The sequence below is a fragment of the Thamnophis elegans genome, chromosome 4, assembly GCF_009769535.1.
Source record: "Thamnophis elegans isolate rThaEle1 chromosome 4, rThaEle1.pri, whole genome shotgun sequence".
Classification (NCBI taxonomy): Eukaryota; Metazoa; Chordata; class Lepidosauria; order Squamata; family Colubridae; genus Thamnophis; species Thamnophis elegans.
In genome coordinates, this window is record NC_045544.1 from 139,488,899 (window position 1) to 139,509,008 (window position 20,110).

The 20,110-nt window shown below is 45.4% G+C and overlaps 1 protein-coding gene across 1 annotated transcript in view; it reads right to left on the minus strand.

Annotated features, from left to right (window-relative positions):
• Positions 1 to 20,110, minus strand: part of P2RX5 (purinergic receptor P2X 5) — a 38,917-nt gene that overhangs the window by 6,858 nt on the left and 11,949 nt on the right. Inside the window, exons 4-9 of the mRNA XM_032216140.1 lie at positions 13,812 to 13,887; positions 9,450 to 9,546; positions 7,947 to 8,027; positions 5,458 to 5,596; positions 3,154 to 3,290; positions 142 to 232 (exon numbers count right to left, since the gene is read on the minus strand). Of these exons, the coding sequence (XP_032072031.1) occupies positions 142 to 232; positions 3,154 to 3,290; positions 5,458 to 5,596; positions 7,947 to 8,027; positions 9,450 to 9,546; positions 13,812 to 13,887 (621 nt within the window). The remainder of the gene's footprint in view (positions 1 to 141; positions 233 to 3,153; positions 3,291 to 5,457; positions 5,597 to 7,946; positions 8,028 to 9,449; positions 9,547 to 13,811; positions 13,888 to 20,110) is intronic.

Below are 20,110 nucleotides of genomic sequence, written 5' to 3' on the forward strand. Positions count from 1 at the left end.
ACTTAGCCTGGTCACTAAACATTCAAAACTAAACCCACAAGCTCGGAGAACATACTGTGCCTTCATCCCACCCTCGAGCTACACATATTCGCCGCCTTCGCATATCTGTGTTTTTTTTCCCCAGTAGTGATTTGACCTCACCTTGCCGTTCACCATGATATCGAAACGGATCCCGTAAGCTTTGATCAGCGTTCGGAAATCGACATCTGCCCTCCGGTAATACTTGGCAAACCTGAAAAGGAAATAAATCAGAAAATGTCATATGATTTAATTTTCCGAGCTAAAGAAAAATCTTTATTTTTCCCCTTCGGCTTTGTTGCTGTCTGATTATGAGCGGTCCTCAAGTTACAACGGTTCATTTAGTGACCGTTCGAAATTATAACACCACTGGAAAAAGTGACCTATGGCCGTTATTCACACTTCATGACCGTTGCAGCATCTCCATGGTCACAAATTTCAGACGCTTGGCAACTGGCATGTACTTATGACGGTTGCAGTGTCCTGGTGTGTGTGTGTGTGTGTGTGTGTGTGTGTGTGTGTGACATGATCCCCTTTTGCAACCTTCAGACGAGCAAAATCAGGGGGAAGCCAGATGTGCTCAACACCCGTGTTCCTAACTTCACAACTGCAGTGATTCGCTTAGCAACTGTGGCAGGAAAGTTGTAAAATGTGGCAAAGCTCCTTCACTTAGCAATGGAAAGTTGGGGTTCCATAGGGGTCGTAAGTCGAGGATTAACTCTAACGAAAGTCATTAATTTTATTGTTTATCACCTCTGTTACAAGAATGTCACGAGACTCTCTGCCTTCCCCTGGGAACGATCAGACGAGGCTTCATGGATCAGGGGTGAAATTCTACCAGTGTGCACCAGTGGTGGGTTTTGGATCCTGTCGCAACCGGCACGCTGCGACGGGGCAGGGCGTCCACCACATGCGCGTGCGCTGTGCATGCATGCGCACCACCGCCCTCCGATGCTCCAGCTACTTGGCGGAGCATCGCTCAGGCCCCGTATGCTGCGTACGCATATGCAAATGGCCCAGTTGGGTGAAATACAGGTAAAGCGGGCAGGTGGGCTCCCAACAGGCATTGGTATGCCCGTACCAGGACGTACCGGCTGTAACCCACCACTGGTATGCACGAACTCGTAGGGACGATTGTCATCAGTTCTGCGAATCGATAGTAAAAAAAAGAAGCTTCCGAGGATCGTGCAGCTCAGCTTTCCCCCTGCTTTTTAAAGCATGTTTTTCCTGCCGGTTTGGGCGAATAGTTAATTGGTGAACCAAAAGCAGAATATGACTGGCAGATTGAAAAAATTTATCGTGTTAATTCATGGATTGCGAGACAGAGACAATTACCAAGCGATATTGTAATCTACTTTGTTACCAGGAATGGAATATTACAAGCGACTTACGAAAGCAAATTACAGGTCGCAGGTACTGAAGGAAATTCCCCCTAAAATGTTGAGATCCAGAAAGGATTATGCATTCCTAGTTGATGAATTTAGAAATCACCAGATACAGTATAAATGGGAGGCTCCTGCAGGATTGGTGGTGAATTACTTAGAAGATATCATCTTAATTCAGTTTGGAAGGCAAAAGATTTTTACTGCAATGTACTAAATTGCTGGATACCCACCATCTCCAGGATAAATTAAAAAGAAGAATCAGAAAAATTAACAGGATGTGAGATAGTAAAAAAAGGTCATATACTTAGGAGTTTATATTACAATTTTAAATGGGAAATTACATAAGTGTAATTATGAACCATTATGGCATAAAATATAGACAGAGATGAATAAATGGGAAAAATTATAATAGTCTTTTCTGGGAAGGGTAACAGTAGTAAAAATGAACATTTTGCTTAAGTTTTTATTTCTTCTTCAAATGATACCAATATTTTTAAAAAGTTGCAAATAAAAAGCGGGGGGAAGGGGGGAAGCTTCCAACAATCGCGCAGATCAGTTATAAGCCGCCCAATCATCAGAAGCTTCTTTTTGCTTTTTAAAGCATTTTTTCCCTCTGCCTATTTGCCCAAACCAGCAGGAAAAAATGCTTTACAAAGTGAAAAAAGATGACAATCAGCTATGCTGATCGTGGCAATCTTTTTTCCCACTTTTTAAAGATTTTTTTTTACTATCTATTCACCCGAACTGGTATTTTAAAAAATGCTTTAAAGGGTGGGGGAAAATGGTTCCCACGATCGCATGGCACAGCTGACGGTTTTTTTCCACTTCTTAAAGCATTTTTTTACTACCGGTTTGGGCGAATGGGTAGTAAGAAAGGCTTTAAAAATTAAAAAAGTGTTGGCCATGCCCACCCAGTCACATGACATTCCCCCCACCAAGCCATGTCCACCAAGCAACACCCAGAGAACCGGTGGCAAAAAAAATTACATTTCACCACTGTCATGGATGTGATGCCAGCCGCCGACCCCTCCAGCAGCCGAATCAGAGGAGGAAGAAGAGGGGTGAGTCAGGGACGGCATTAAGGCAACCTGAGAGCTCCGAGAGGGAAGAGGGGAGCTGGCAGAGAGAGGGGGGGCAGAGCCCGGCCCTCCATCAGCCTTCCGATGGAGAGTCAACAGCCCCCAGGTCTGGAAGTGGCTGATGAGGAAAAGTGCCTGATGCGGGTATGCACAGAAGGCAAAGGAGAGGAGAGCAGTGGAAATCTATGGGCCGGTCCTTGGGACGGTTGCTAGCAAAGCCTCACCCTAGCTCTGGGGATCAAAGACGGGGGGGGGGAACAGAGATGAATAGATGTGGCAGACAACTTTTCATCTCCCTGCCGGACGGACTTGCTCGCCTGCGGGGAGAGAGAAAATTTTTGCCGGGGCTGCCGGCGCTTCTAACAAACGTGTCTTTTGAGTTCACTTCAGAGGGTTGGTAGTGTTTGGGGAGCAGAACATGTAGCTCAAGCTTATGTCTCTTGCAGCCAAGCAAGGATTCCAAGCTAGGCCCTCACTTGACTCCTCCTTCCTTCCAGCCTGGCTGACCTGATCAATTAAATCCCATCCGGATTTGGCCAACGAAGTCATTTCAGAAAGACTGAACTGCCGAAGTGGCAGACTGAGGATGCTTCGGCCTCCTCCTCCACCACCACCACCACCACCACCACCTCCTCCTCCTCTTCCTCCTCCTCCTCCTCCTCCTCCTCTACCTGAAGTTGTATCCAGAGGAGACAGACTTCTCCGCAGATTTGTTGTCTAGGCGACTGAAAGAATAGTGAGGGTTACACTCTGACGGTTTTTTATCCAGGTTGCAATTCCATTCGATCTGGATGCCAATCACCCCGCCCTGGATTCAAAACAAAACAGAGGAAGGTTTTCTCCAGTTTTGGCAGAAGATTAGGAAACTGTTTTTTTTTTAATTTGTTTATTATTTATAGGCTGCCCTTTTCCCTGAGGGGACTCAGGGCGGCTTACAATTTATGGGGAGGGGAATACAAGACAGTAAGACATAAACAATGCATAAGTAAAAATAGAACACAACATTCATTCATCATTCGGGTGGGGATGGATTACAATCTTTATCCCCAGGCCTGACGGGATAGCCAGGCCTTGAGGGCTGTGCGGAAGGTCTGGACGGTGGTGAGGGTGCGAATCTCCACGGGGAGATCGTTCCAAAGGGTCGGAGCTACTACTGAAAAGGCTCTCCTCCGCGTAGTTGCCAGTCGACACTGACTGGCGGATGGAACTCGGAGGAGGCCTAATCTGTGTGATCTAATAGGTCGTAAGGGGGTAATTTATCCTCAAAAACCGGGGGAGATTCACCAGACTTGGCATCCTAAATGCAGGTGGTCCTTGACTTACAACTGGTTGCATAACAATTCAAAGTTACAACAGACCCTCCCCCACAATAGATATTTACGACCTAGTAATGAAGTTCAGCTGAAAGCCAGCGAGGTGACTTTGGGCCAATCACCAGGAGACTGAGAGTTCCAGTTCCAACTTAGGCATGAAAGCCGGTTGAGTGACTTTGGGCCAATCACCAGGAGACTGAGAGTTCTAGTTCCAACTTAGGCATGAAAGCCACTTGAGTGACTTTAGGCTAATCACCAGGAGACTGGGAGTTCCAGTTCCAACTTGGGCATGAAAGCCGGTTGAGTGACTTTGGGCCTATCACCAGGAGACTGAGAGTTCCAGTTCCAACTTGGGCATGAAAGCCGGTTGAGTGACTTTGGGCCTATCACCAGGAGACTGAGAGTTCTAGTTCCAACTTAGGCATGAAAGCCAGTTGAGTGACTTTGGGCCAATCACCAGGAGACTGAGAGTTCTAGTTCCAACTTGGGCATGAAAGCCGGTTGAGTGACTTTGGGCCAATCACCAGGAGTCTGAGAGTTCTAGTTCCAACTTAGGCATGAAAGCCGGTTGAGTGACTTTAGGCCAATCGCCAGGAGACTGAGCGTTCTAGTTCCAACTTAGGCATGAAAGCCGGTTGAGTGACTTTAGGCCAATCACCAGGAGACTGAGAGTTCTAGTTCCAACTTAGGCATGAAAGCCGGTTGAGTGACTTTAGGCCAATCACCAGGAGACTGAGAGTTCTAGTTCCAACTTAGGCATGAAAGCCGGTTGAGTGACTTTGGGCCAATCACCAGGAGTCTGAGAGTTCTAGTTCCAACTTAGGCATGAAAGCCGGTTGAGTGACTTTGGGCCTATCACCAGGAGACTGAGAGTTCTAGTTCCAACTTAGGCATGAAAGCCAGTTGAGTGACTTTGGGCCTATCACCAGGAGACTGAGAGTTCTAGTTCCAACTTAGGCATGAAAGCCAGTTGAGTGACTTTAGGCCAATCACCAGGAGACTGAGAGTTCTAGTTCCAACTTAGGCATGAAAGCCAGTTGAGTGACTTTGGGCCTATCACCAGGAGACTGAGAGTTCTAGTTCCAACTTAGGCATGAAAGCCAGTTGAGTGACTTTAGGCCAATCACCAGGAGACTGAGAGTTCTAGTTCCAACTTAGGCATGAAAGCCAATTGAGTGACTTTGGGCCTATCACCAGGAGACTGAGAGTTCTAGTTCCAACTTGGGCATGAAAGCCAGTTGAGTGACTTTAGGCCAATCACCAGGAGACTGAGAGTTCTAGTTCCAACTTAGGCATGAAAGCCAGTTGAGTGACTTTGGGCCTATCACCAGGAGACTGAGAGTTCTAGTTCCAACTTAGGCATGAAAGCTGGTTGAGTGACTTTGGGCCAATCACCAGGAGTCTGAGAGTTCTAGTTCCAACTTAGGCATGAAAGCTGATTGGGTGACTTTGGGCCAATCGCCAGGAGGCGGTGAGTTCTAATCCACTTTAGGCATGAAAACCAGCTGGATGACTTTAGGCTAATTACCAGGAGCAGGTGAGTTTTAGTCCCACTTTAGGCGTGAGAATTGGCTGGATGACTTTGAGCCAATCCCCAAGAGATCACTTTATGACGGACCACCAGCTAAAAGGAAGAAGCAGACCCCCATTTTTTTTCCATACCTCTGATGCCATCTCCCGAATATTGCTCCCAGCCCAGCTAACCAGTTTCCCCAGTGAGAAGATGGGGCAGTACGGATGATCTTCTCCATAGCGACAATTTTTCAAATAAGCATCATTTTGGGTGTCGAGGACATTGGTTCTACATCAGACAGAAAATGAGAAGGGCATTCAAAAATCACAGTGTCTCGTTATTGCAATGGAGCAGGGTAATCCTCACTTAACGACCATTCGAAAATATGACGGTGCTGAGAACAAATAACCAAGGCAGAAGGGTAAGCTGCTCCAGGTGAGTCCTTGACTTACAACTATTCATTTAGTGACCGTTCATAGGTGCAGTGCCACTGAAAAAGAGTGACTTACGTCCGTGTTTCACACTTACGACCGTTGCCTCGTGGTGACGTGATCAAAATTAAGATGCTTGGCAACTAGTTCATATTTATGACGGTTTCATTGTCCCGGGGGTCATGTCACCTTCTGACGAGCAAAATCAAGGGGAAATCCAGACTTCACTTAACAACCGTGTTAGTAATATAACAAATGCAATGATTCGCCTAACAACGGTGGCAACCAAAGTAATTGAAATGGGCCAGACTCACTTAAATGTTTCACTTTGCAGCATAAACTTTGGGCTCGATTGTGGTCCTAACTCAAGGACTAGCTGTATCTATAAACAGGGAGCGAAATCCCTTCCCTTCTGGAACTGATGATATTATCTAGTTCGGTGGCGAAATGTCTGCAAGAAAACCACCAATTTCAGAGAGCACTAAGGACCCTGCAGTCCTCCTCCTCCTCCTCCTCCCACCCTTCTTCTCTTCCCCCCCTCCTCCTCCTCCTCATTGCAAAACCCACTACCTTCTAATATGATATTATAGCAATAGCAATAACAGTTAGTCTTATATACCGCTTCATAGGGCTTTCAGCCCTCTCTAAGCGGTTTACAGAGTCAGCATATCGCCCCCCACAATCCGGGTCCTCATTTCACCCACCTCGGAAGGATGGAAGGCTGAGTCAACCTTGAGCCGGTGAGATTTGAACCGCCGAACTGCAGATAACAGTCAGCTGAAGTGGCCTGCAGTGCTGCATTTAACCACTGCGCCACCTCGGCTATTACTGTTGTGGCCATGGGCCCCTCCAGCTGCCAAATCAGAGGAGGAGGTGGCATGGGAGTCAGTGACAGCATCAAGGTGGGAGCTCCGAGGGGGAAGAGGGAATGCAGCTGGCAGAGAGGAGGGGGTGGAACCTAGGCCGTTCGTCAGCCCTCAGATGGAGAGTCAAGAGCCCCCAGGTCTGGAAGTGGCTGATGAGGAAGAGGAGGAACAGCTGGGTCCAATAACTGACGCACAGAAGGCAGAGGAGAGGAGAGCAGTAGAAATCTATGGGCCGGTCCTTGGGATGGATGTTACGGAAGCCCCACCCTAGCTCTGGGGATAAAAGGCAGGGGGCAGATCAAGAAATGTAAGGAAACAGCCAAGCAGAGAGAGCACAAAGAACCCCACAGTCCTCCTTTTACGACCGTTTTCCACACCGTTGCCTCAGCCCCATGGTCATGGGATCAAAATTATTAGGACGCTTAGCAACTGGCGTGTACTTTATGACGGTTGCAGCAGCCTCCGGGAGTCACGTAATTCCCCTTTTGCGACCTTCTGACAAGCAGAATCAATGAGAGTTGCCAGATTCGCTTAACAACCACGTGACTGACTCAACGACGGCAAGAAATTTCGCGAAAGCAGGGCAAAACTCCTTTAGCCACTGTCTTGCTTAGTAATGGAATTTTGGGACCCAACTGTGGTCGTAAGTTGAGGATTATCTGCATCGGACTTTTTAAAATAGGAACACTTGTTCTGATGGGCACACTGTTCTGTTTTCATGTATCTATTGTTTTCATCATTTTAATGTTTTATGCTGCTGCCTCGACTCTTAGGGAGTTAAATTTAATATTTTTAAAAAAAGTTAAAACATGGGGCGCTCTTATTTATTTATGTATTATTTATTTATTTATTTATTTATTTATTTGACTTATATACCGCTTCATAGGGCTTTCAGCCCTCTCTAAGCGGTTTACAGAGTCAGCATATCGCCCCCACAGTCTGGGTCCTCATTTCACCCACCTCGGAAGGATGGGTCAACCTTGAGCCGGTGAGATTTGAACCGCTGAACTGCAGATCGCAGTCAGCTGAAGTGGCCTGCAGTACTGCACCCTAACCACTGCGCCACCTCAGCTCTTCTGAAATTTAGAATTTCAGTCTTGTATCAGCACTTAAATCTGACATCTTGGAAAAGCTGTTTATTGTTCCTTTCCTTTTCGTAATCCCCTCTCTCACAAATTTTGATCTACGTATCCACAAGAGCCCTTTTCTGGTCCGTCCCCCCCCCCCCCCCGCTTCTTCCAAAATTTGGCAACTTGTTCCTGCTGTCAGAATATTTCCTAGATTCTAGAATGGTGTCAAAAATGATGAAAAGAAAAAAAGAAGAAGAAGGAAAAAACTTACTTGGAAAAGTTAAACTTGGGGAAACGGATGCTGTTCTTGATGTAAACCGTGAAATTCTCCGCATCAAGCAGAAGAGCTGATCTTAAAAATGAATAAATAGATCGATTAACTGAATTCTTTCAGAATGGAATTGAATTGAATTTTAGAGTCGAATGATTATTCTCTGGGAATAGAATAGAATTAAGAATAGAGTAGGGAATGGAATGGAATGGAATAAATTTAGAATAGAATAGAAATAAGAATAGAATAGAAATTAGAATAGAAATAAGAATAGAATAGAAATAAGAATAGAATAGAAATAAGAATAGAATAGAAATAAGAATAGAATAGAAAGAATAGAATAGAAATAAGAATAGAATGGAAATAAGAATAGAATGGAAATAAGAATAGAATAGAAATAAGAATAGAATAGAATAGAAATAAGAATAGAGTAGGATAGGACAGGACAGAAATAAGAATAAAGTAGAGTAGAGTAAAGTAGAGTAGAGTAGGGAATGGAATAATTTTAGAATAGAATAAAAATTAGAATAGAGTAGGATAGGATAGAATAGAATAGAAAAAAAGAAATAAGAATAGAATAGTATAGAAATAAGAATAGAATAGAGTAGGATAGGATAGGATAGAATAGAATAGAAAAAAGAAATAAGAATAGAATAGAAATAAGAATAGAATAGAGTAGGATAGGACAGAATAGAATAGAAAAAAGAAATAAGAATAGAGTAGAGTAGAGTAAAGTAGGGGATGGAATAAATTTAGAATAGAATAGAAATAAGAATAGAATAGAAATAAGAATAGAATAGAGTAGGATAGGATAGAATAGAATAGAAAAAAAGAAATAAGAATAGAGTAGAATAAAGTAGGGAATGGAATAAATTTAGAATAGAATAGAAATAAGAATAGAGTAGGATAGGATAGAATAGAAAAAAATAATAGAATAGAAACAAGAATAGAATAGAGTAGGATAGGACAGAATAGAATAGAAAAAAGAAATAAGAATAGAGTAGAGCAGAGTAAAGTAGGGAATGGAATAAATTTAGAATAGAATAGAAAAAAGGAATAAGAATAGAGTAGAGCAGAGTAAAGTAGGGAATGGAATAAATTTAGAATAGAATAGAAAAAAGAAATAAGAATAGAGTAGAGTAGGGAATGGAATAAATTTAGAATGGAACAAAATTCAAAATACTGTAGAATAGAATACAATTTGAAATAGAATAGAATAGAAATAAGAGTAGAGTAGAATAGAAATAAGAATTGCCTCCTGAAAAAGCACCTTTGATTACCGGAGGTTTCCATATCATGGTGGAATTAGGGGGGGGGCAGAAAGGTTGGGCTCCCCTTAACTTTAAGTATATGGTTGGCATGCCATTTCTCATAGATGCTTTAGCTTGAATTCTATACTGAGTAAGAAAGGGGTTGAGTAGATGACCTCAAGGGACCCTCCCAATTCTAGCCTTCAGGGCCTCAGCTTCTATGGAAAAGTTGTTTTGTGGTTGTTGAACTCACTTGGTTCTGTCTTTCTTCTCCACCGGGCACCAAGCGAAGATTTCACATGTCCCACTGATATTATTCCCCACTTTTATACACCGTCCGGTCTTGATACCTGTAGGAGCAAAGAAACAGATTAGAAAAATAGCAATAGCAATAGCAGTTAGACTTATATACCGCTTCATAGGGCTTTCAGCACTCTCTAAGCGGTTTACAGAGCCAGCATATCGCCCCCACAGTCTGGGTCCTCATTTCACCCACCTCGGAAGGATGGAAGGCTGAGTCAACCTTGAGCCGGTGAGATTTGAACCGCTGAACTGCAGATAATAGTCAGCTGAAGTGGCCTGCAGTACTGCACCCTAACCACTGCGCCACCTCGGCTCTAAAATGTCCTCCAGGTTATAATTTTGTGAATCCCTGAAATAATTTTCAGGGGGGGGGGGGCTCGGGAGGAGGAGAGATAACAGCCGGCACGGTGGCGGATAGGTCAAAAAAGTCAAGATGGCGGTTGCAGCCAAACACACTACGCACAGCAAATGGGTGGAGTTGTAAACTCTCCTTTGCAAACTCCGTTTTGAGAGGTTTTTTTTACCTCCCCTGCATATGCCATCAGTCCTCAACTTACAACAGTTTGTTTAGTGACTGTTCGAAGTTACAACAGCACTGAAAAAAGTGACTGATGACTGTTTTTCACACTTACGACTGTTGTGGCATCCCCGTGATCCTGTGATCAAAATTCAGACGCTCGGCAACTGACTCGCATTCATGACAGTCGCAGCGGCCCTGGGGTCACGCGATCCCCTTTTGCGACGTTCTGGCAAGCAAAGTCCATGGGGAGGCCAGATTCACTTAACAACGGTGTGTAGTTAAAAACTACCGCGATTCATTGAACAGCTACAGCGCGAAAACGGAGCGAAACTCATTCTTCACATATGTCTCGCTCAGCAACAAGAATTTTGAGCTCAATGGTGGTCCTTTTTAGAGAGTTGTTGAGGCCACTTGGGTATTTATCTCTGTCCTCAGGGTCACCTGAGTGGTGTAAATGTGTGTGGAACCTTCTTGAAACTGATGAAGACTGTGTTGTGACCCTGAGAACACAGATAAACCTCCAAGTGGCCTCAACAACCCTCTAATGGATGCAAATGACCAGCTGTCTGCAAGGAGTGTAAATCCTTCCGTTCCCCACCATCCAGTCAGAACTGAAGAAGCTTCTTTGGTGAGAAGCGAAACATTTTCAAAGGAAAAACCAGAAAGTCCAGTTGCCTCTTGAAACAAAAAAAGCACCTTTGGGACATCTAGATTAGGGTTTTAATGTTTTATTTCTTACGTCTTTATCTCCTGGCACTCTCCTCTTCTTCCCACCTTTGCAAAGTCGGCTTAAGGGTTTAAGGGTTTATTAAACTTGTATGCCACCCTATTCCCAGAGGGACTCAGGGCGGCTAACAAACCAAGGGGAAGGGAACAATACAAGAACAAACAAAACGAGAAACAAATTACAAAGAACAGTTTAAAAAATACAACAGTCACAACAATTCGAGTGGGGCTGGGAACTCATCAGCCCCAGGCCTGCCGGAACAGCCAGGTCTTGACGGCTTTGCGGAAAGCCTGAAGGGTGGTGAGGGTCCGAATCTCTACGGGAAGGTCGTTCCAGAGGGCCGGAGCAGCCACAGAGAAGGCTCTCCTCCGAGTAGTCGACAGTCGACATTGGCCGGCGGATGGAATTTGGAGGAGGCCTAATCTGTGGGATCTAATAGGTCTTTGGGAGGTAATTGGCAGGAGGATTTTCCCCTTTGTTTAAAAAAAAAGGGTTATTTGAAAAAAATGCCAAGAAGAACAATTAGCCCCCCTTCATCCTATAATTAGCAAAATAGGGATGACTTATTATCTCTAGGGGAATTAAGAGCTCTGGTGCACAGAGGGATTTCAAACACTTTGTCCTTGCTTTTTGCAGTACTTGATTTTAATTAATTACGTTAGTGAGAGGCCCCATTTGATTTTTTTTAAACAGATTTCTCTGGGGTTTTTAATCTTGCTACAAAAGGATTTATTTCTCCTCTCTACTTGCCATGAAGTGGTATTGTTCCCTTTGATGTTTTAATCCTGTGTACCTAAGCTGTTGTGACTGAATGCAGTTAAGTGAGATTTTAGGGGTATTCCTTGACTTATGACTCAACAATTATAGGTGCTTAAGTGAAACATTTGTTAAGTGAGTTTTGCCCTATTTTACCACCTTTCTTGCCGCAGTTGTTAAGAGAATCACCACAGTTGTTAAGTTAGAAATACGGTTGTTAAGTGGATCTGGCTTCCCCGTTGACCTTGGCTTATTAGAAGGTCGCAAAACAGGATCGCATGCCCCCCCCCCGGGGGGCACTGTAACCGTCGTAAATACGAGTGAGTTGCCAAACCTCTGAATTTTGATCGTGTGACCATGGGGTTGCTAAAATGGTTGTGTGAAAAAGGGCCGTAAACAATGTTCCCTCTAAGCTGCACACCTGCGCAGCCGCGCACATAACAAGAAAATACTTGGGAAGGATGGGGTAGGTGGAGAAATATGTCAAATGCAGTCTGAACATGGCTGACTCTGAAATGAATGATCATTGTCAGAATAAATAGCTATTAGTCAATTTCAAAAGCCAACTTGACCTGAGGTTAAATTAAATTCTGCGAAGAGACATATAATATTATTAAACATCAACATCTGGCTATCCCCAGCTACCTGGGAAAGGACTGGACAGGTGGACAAAAATACCAAATTCAGCCTGGCTGACTACGCAATGAAACATTCCCATTATAATAAATTACCATCAGTCAATTGCAAAATGCAGATTGGCTTGGAATAATTCTGGAGCAAGGACTATAATATTACTAGCCGGATACCCGTGCTCCACTATGAAACTATATAATCGGACTCCTCTCCTCTCCCCTTCTCTCCCTCAGGCTTGCTCCACAGAGGCCTCTCCTCTCCCCTTCTCTCCCTCAGGCTTGCCCCTCAGAAGCCTCTCCTCTCCCCTTCTCTCCCTCAGGCTTGCCCCTCAGAAGCCTCTCCTCTCCCCTTCTCTCCCTCAGGCTTGCTCCCCAGAAGCCTCTCCCCTTCTCTCCCTCAGGCTTGCTCCTCAGAAGCCTCTCCTTTCCCCTTCTCTCCCACACGCTTGCCCCTCAGGATTCCACCACAAAATCGCGGAGGACAAAATTGCGCTCGACGAAAGCACGCATTTGACGTCATCACAGCGCGACGAAAACATCGCGCTGTGATCGAAAAATGTAAAAATAAAGCTAAAACCTTACCCTAACCCCCCCAAACCTAACCCTAAACCTAACCCTAAACCTAACCCTTAACCTAACCCTAAATCTAACCCTAAACCTAACCCTTAACCTAACGCTAAACCTAACGCTAACCCTTAACCTAATGCTAAACCTAACGCTAACGCTCTAAATCTAACCCTAACCCTTAACCTAACCCTAACCCTAAACCTAAACCTAAACCTAACCCTTACCTTTATGTGAATCAGCTTGCTTTAATTTTAATTTTATTTCAATGTTTAATTTTTTTCGTTGCGCTGTGATGACGTCACATGCGCGCTTTCGTCGAGCGCGATTTTGTCCTCCGCGCTTTTGACGGGTCACGGCCCCTCAGAAGCCTCTCCTCTCCCCTTCTCTCCCACAGGCTTGCCCCTCAGAAGCCTCTCCTCTCCCCTTCTCTCCCTCAGGCTTGCTCCTCAGAGGCCTCTCCTCTCCCTTTCTCTCACTCAGGCTTGCCCCACAGAGGCCCCTTCTCTCCTCTCCCCTTCTCTCCCTCAGGCTTTCGCCACAGAAGCCCCTTCTCTCCTCTCCCCTTCTCTCACTCAGGCTTGCCCCCACAGAAGCCTCTCCTCTCCCTTTCTCTCCCTCAGGCTTGCCCCACAGAGGCCTCTCCTATCTTATCCCCATCTCTCCGTCAGTCTAACTCCTTAGCATCAGAGCATTTTTCAGGTGGGGAGGGGGAAGTAGAATGTCTAAGCTCCCAGACCGCAGGCCAGATGAGTCACGCGCTGCCCACACTCCCACCCCCAAGTGGCAGTTGGAACAGAGTTCTTTTCAGGTAGGGAGGGGGAATAGAACATCTAACTCCTTAGCATCAGAGTGTGTTAATCCAGATATATATAAATACCGTATAAGAAATACTGATGATCGGACGGTCATTTAGAAAAATCCTTTCTTAGCGAGCACCTAGAAGCCAAGATGAACATACATGCCAAATTTAAAGTTTGTAGGCTTTATGGTTCTGGAGATTTGGTGATGAACCTTTGCCTATCCTAAGTCCTTGGGAAGGACTCAGGGAGGGAGTAGATAAAAATGCCAAACCCAATCTATCTGAAATAATATTTAATAGCAAATATATACCGTTGCCGGCTATCACGGCTTCTCCCCGGGGACAGTCATTGTCGCGGTAACACAAGGCATCTGGAATACTCGGGTTCTAGAGGAGTCAGAAAAGACAAAATATTTTTACAGGCTTAAAGAACTCAAGGCTGGAAGTCAAGAGGAATTCTTCCAGGATCATATTTTAAGCTGTTCAAGATACAGGGGAGAATGGGATATAAGCCTGACCCTGATGTAGCTGCCTTCTTCTCTAATGAGAAGCACTAAAGAAACTCAGTTTGTTTGGCTCAGGGTTTTTAAAGCTTCGCCACTTTTAAGATGAATAGACTCCAATTCCCAGAATTCCTCCGCTGTCAATGCCCTCTCTGTCTCTCTCTCTCTATCTCCCTCCCTCCCTCCCTCTCTCTCTCTCATATATTTATCCACCTATCTATCTATCTAGAGGTGCGTCGCCAATTTTTTTACTACTGGTTTGGGCGCGCTCCCGTTCGTGCGAGCATAGAAGTGTCCGGGCAGGTGGGTGGAGCCTCCCGTTGCCGCTACTACTGATTCACCTGATCTGGGCCGAACCAGGAGCAACCAACCTACCTACCTACCTACTATTTATCTATTGTTCTGGTCCAAACGTACGATTGCTGTTCTCAGACAAACTTTACGCAACTAACTTAAACAGTATTAAATTATCTATCTATCTATCTATCTATCTATCTATCTATCTATCTATCTATCTATCTATCTATCTATCTATCTATCTATCTTCTATTATTCTATCTATCTATATCTACCTACCTACCTACCTACCTACCTATCTACTACCTACCTACCTACCTACCTACCTACCCCTATCTATCATCTATCTATCTATGTTGTTCTATTATTCTGTCTGTCTGTCTGTCTGTCTGTCTGTCTGTCTATCTATCTATCTATCTATCTTCTATTATTCTATCTATCTATATCTACCTACCTACCTACCTACCTACCTACCTACTACCTACCTACCTACCTACCCCTATCTATCATCTATCTATCTATGTTGTTCTATTATTCTGTCTGTCTGTCTGTCTGTCTGTCTGTCTGTCTATCTATCTATCTATCTATCTATCTATCTATCTATCTATCTATCTATCTATCTATCATTTATCTATCTCTCTATTAGTGTGAAAAGGAATGAACCTGACAGATTCCATTTTGAATAAGATTTCAGGTATTATCAAGCCTGTAGCTACATTTCTATTTAGCAGGAAGAAACACTTTGGGGAGGTCATTTTGACCTTTGTCAAAAATTGCCCCCCCCCTTGGCTCTGTCCTAAAATGAAGTCAACAAGAGGGGATGTTGGCATCTGATGTGTTCTCAAGAAGTTGATATACCTTGATTAATTATCTTGTTATTGTCATGTATGGGAAATCTGTATTGTTTGTAACAAGAACTGAAAACGTCACGCATCTTAAACACGCATGTATTTTTCGGAGTATAAGACGCAGCTTTTTCCCCCCTAAAAGAGGGTGAAAATTTGGGTGCGTCTTATTCACTGAATGTAGCCCCACCCACCCACCGGCCCCCACCCTTTGGCCTCTGCCTCCCAGCAATTTACCTCTTTGCAGCAAAGGGGGGCTTGCGGGGGCTTCAATAGATTAGAGCAATCCCTGCAGCCTGTAACAGCTGATAATCGGGAAAAATTGAAAGTGAAACTTGCTGTTTGCTCCACGAGGCAAATTGTTGGGAGGCAGTACTTGAGAGACCGCCTGCTGCCAATTACCTCCCACAGACCCATTCGATCTCACAGGGTTGGCCTCCTCCGGGTGCCATCTACCAGCCAATGCCACCTGGCTACTACCCGGGGGAGGGCCTTCTCTGTGGCAGCTCCGGCCCTCTGGAATGAACTCCCCGCAGGGATTCGGACCCTCACCTCTCTCCAGGCCTTCTGAAAAGCTGTCAAAACCTGACTTTGCCGGCAGGCCTGGGGGTGATGAGTTCCCTCCCCTCTCGACATGTATGGTTGTGTGACTGTTGTCTACTTTTATTATTTGTATTTTGTCTTTTTATGTTCCCCCTTTTTTTTCCCCTTTGAATTGTTCGCCGCCCTGAGTCCTCCCGGAGAAGGGCGGCATACAAATAATAAAATACAATACAATACAATTTTTTTTTCTTGTGCTAATCAGGCTGTTTGCTGTTTGCTGCAAGGAGGTATGTCAACAACTATAAATGCCTATAGAATGTTCAAATTATTAGACTTATTTTTTAAAGGCTGCTTTATTATTGTTCTAGACAGCTTAACAAAATGAAGAAGCTTTTTTAAAATAAATGCTTGATCTGAAGAGGGCCCCTGCTATTGTTTTAAAAAGTGCTACTCTTTTAAATAGCAGAGAATAACGCATACTTCCAGAAAGCCCATCAATTTTAACGGCACCTGTACAAGTACAGTCTGAAATATAACACTACAAACAGTGTAATATTGTCTGTACTGTTCGTTGCAAGGTGGCAAATTGCTGAGAGGCAGATATTTTCCCCTTGTTTTCCTCCCCAAAATCTTAGGTGCGTCTTATACTTCGGAGCGTCTTATACTCTGAAAAATACGGTAAGTATTGGGATGATAGCCAAACTATTGTCATAGTAGCCAAGTACAATTATGTAACCGTATTATGAAACACCTTGATGACACCCATGAATTAGGTATTTAAACTCTGCCTTTCGTATTATCGATCATTCTCTTTTCCAAGAACGCTCACGCGCATGGGTAATCAAAAAACCCTCTTTTTGTTGCCTATAATCCCCTTGTTCGCTTTTCTTAATATATAGAAAACATATTAAATATTTTTTTTTTCTGACAGTTGCACATCTGACTCGCTCATGGTGGAGTTAGGGACCTGTGTTTTATGTACAGGCACAAAGGTCTCCCCCTCCCTTTGCAGACTGACTCTGTAAACCGCTGACTCTGTAAACCGCTTAGAGAGGGCTGAAAGCCCTAGGAAGCGGTATATAAGTCTAACTGCTATTGCTATTGCTATAGACTGCGTTGGGCTTCCGATCGCAGCGGAATTATGGCTGGATCCTTTTGGCAAGTGGGGAGTGCTATTCCCATAACTCGGTCTCTTGGTTTCGAGGGTCGTGGTATCGCCTCGCTTGGTAGGCGACAAATTCTTCAAGATCAGCAAAGGGTGGGTCGGTCATCTCGACTGTCCGACCTGTAAGACAGTGCGGTCCATTATTCAATTCGCTTTCTTGGTAGTTTTTGAACGATAGTACTCTGCGTTCTATAGCGGTCGAGAGACGCCAGTCCCTTCAGGGCGGGGTCCTTCTGAGCTGCCTGCAATTCTGCGAGGGGGATAGAAAACTCCTCTAACTTCTCAGGTTCATTTAGACGGATGTCGGGAAACTCTTCCACTCGCTCCATGAGGAAGGACTCTACCCCCATGGGTGCGCCATACCGTTGATCGAGGACTCCCCAAACTTCCTCAAGGACGCTGATTGGATCAACTAGATGATATGAGCAGATTTGCTTTACTCATTGTGCAGATTTCGGGCCTAGCCAGGGTATTGTATGTATGTGCTGATCAATAGGTTCCAACTCTCAAACGGCGTGCAAGAAAATATGCTTCCATAGGATATGCTCTTTGCCTGGTGCGTCAGAGAACTTCTCTACCCCACAAAATGCCAAGTCCACCTTCCTTCGCCGAGGTATCGTGAGAACTGTGTGGGCTGGGCATTGTAGGCACGGGATGGCGGCAAGTCATACCCCACGGAGTTGGTGACCTCCCTTATGTACGGTCTTTAAGAGCAGGGGTGGTAGCCGAGGATAGCCGGTATTCTTCCACAGAATACTTCCCGACGATTCCATCCTGCCACGACGCAGACAATAGTTGTTCTTGTTGCTGTTTGGTAGGCCAATCGTGTCCATCGTGCTGGAGTTTCCTTGGGGGAATGGCTGGAACGCCTTCGCCTCAACGTGGAGGTTGCAACTCACAGCTATCTGTGTGCATGCGTGCTGAGGATTATTTGCTGCCGCGGGAGGGATTGCTGTGAGTACTCCGTGTGTCTGGGCTTGTTGGGGTAGGCTCTCCAATTCCGAGGGAGAGGTCTAGTGATCCAGATCATACAGTTTTAGATGTCCCACTAGCTTGTTGTTCTGGTGGTGGTCCCTGTTGTAGCTGGTCGTCTGCATAGGTTTCGGCACGCTTATGCAAGTTCTCCTTTTCCAACCTTCCCAGATTGAAGTCGAGGAAAATGCTATTAGCCTTTGACAGTAAAGCGTCAGCCTGCACTATTTTTTCCATAGGTTCCCACTTGCCGAGGTGGCGCGGTGGTTAGAGTGCAGTACTGCAGGCCACTTCAGCTGACTGCTATCTGCAGTTCAGCGGTTCTAATCTCACCGGCTCAAGGTTGACTCAGCCTTCCATTCTTCTGAGGTGGGTAAAATGAGGACCCAGATTGTTGGGGGCGATATGCTGACTCTGTAAACCGCTTAGAGAGGGCTGAAAGCCCTATGAAGCGGTATATAAGTCTAACTGCTATTGCTATTGTGCTGAAGAAAATCAAGGTTGGCCAGAGTTTTGGTTAACTTTCCCTTCGCCAACTCTAGATCTGCCTTGGCCACCTCAGCTTCGACTTGTGCTTCTGCAGCCCGGGTGGAGAGATATTCTGCTGTAGAGGCCTGTGACATCCGGCTGTGATGGGAAGATTGCTGCGAGACCCTGGTGCTCGCTCGAGATTGGCTTTGGGCAGAGGGATGAGGCTTTCTTGGAGACGTGGGAAGAAGTGGCGTGTGACCGCTGGGATGGCACATGCGAACGATGGGACACTTCGGTTTCGGCCTTCTCATCCGGTGTGACCTTGGGACGAGAAGAAGAGGCTGTTTTAGAGGAGTGAGAGGAAGCCGCTTGTGACCGCTGGGACACTTCGGATCCGGCCTTCTCATGTGGTTTGTCCTCAACCCAAAAGGCAACGTGAAAATGCTCTTTGCCCCTCTTCTCTAGGCGTTTCATGTCCTCTATGAGCTCTGGATCTCCTAGCAGCAACTGAATGTTGAAGAGATGGAAGCTTTGGGAGATGCGGGCACAATTTACTTCTTGGCCACAAGGGTGTGTTGCAAGCTTTGGAAGATGTGGGTGCAATTCACTTCTTGGCCACTAGGGTGTGTTGCAAGCTTTGGAAGATGTGAGTACATTTCACTTCTTGGCCACTAGAGTGCATTGCAATTGGAAGATGTGGACGCAATTCACTTCTTGGCCACTAGGGTGCGTTGCAAGCTTTGGAAGATGTTGGTGCAATTCACCCTTGACCACTAGGGTCCGTTGCAAGTTTTGGGAGATGCGGGTGCAATTCACTTTTTGGCCACTAGGGTGCGATGCAAGCTTTGAGAGATGTTGGCGCAATTCACCTTTTGGCCACTAGGGTGCGTTGCGATTGGAAGATGTGGACGCAATTCACTTCTTGGCCGCTAGGGTGCGTTGGAAGCTTTGAGAGATGTTGGCGCAATTCACCTTTTGGCCACTAGGGTCCGTTGCAAGCTTTGGGAGATGTGGATGCAATTCACATTTTGGCCACTAGGATGCATTGCAACACTGATGGCTTAAACACGTGCTTGTGGTTCGCAGGCTGACCACCAGAAGGCGCTACATGGAAGTGGCCAAAATACAGGCTGCAGTTCGCAAGTGAGCCGTCAGAGGGCGCTGCGCCTAACTAATGTTAGAGATTTAACACAGGCTAGATGTCCAGTTATGGGGTCCACAAGGGGCTATTTTCCCGTGATGGGGTCCCAATTACGGGCTGCGATTAGCTTGCAAACTGTAGAGGGAGTTGCCTTTTGCAACTCAAAGCTTGCAACGCACCCTAGCAGCCAAGAAGTTATTTTCCAAGCAAGAGTTCAAGGAAGCAGCGGGATGACGACTCTAGTGAGAACGCAAAGTAGAAGTAATTCTCTGGCGGAAAAGTTTCATGCTCATTGCCAGGGCAACTGATCAATTAAGCTCCGAGGACCGACTTGGCCAGATTCTCAGATCCGTGATCTAGTCCAGCAGATGGAGAGACCTTCCCATGAGACTTTTAAGTTAAGCAAATAAGGATTTTCTCTCACTTGGCAAAGAGGCGAAATCAAATCCACTTTGGTTTAACTGGAACAGTTTTTTCTATCTTTGCAAAAGCTGGTTTTATTCCAAGCCGCTGGGCGTTCGGCCTCTTCCTAACGGCTGATTCGACTGGGTAGGTTGGGGAGTGGGGGGGGGGCTGCTTTATCCTGCGATTTCTGGCTCCCCTTCCCCTGGAGCTAAAATGAAATGAAAACCAAGTGTATTCATGTTCTCGAACGAGGAGAGAGATGGGGTTC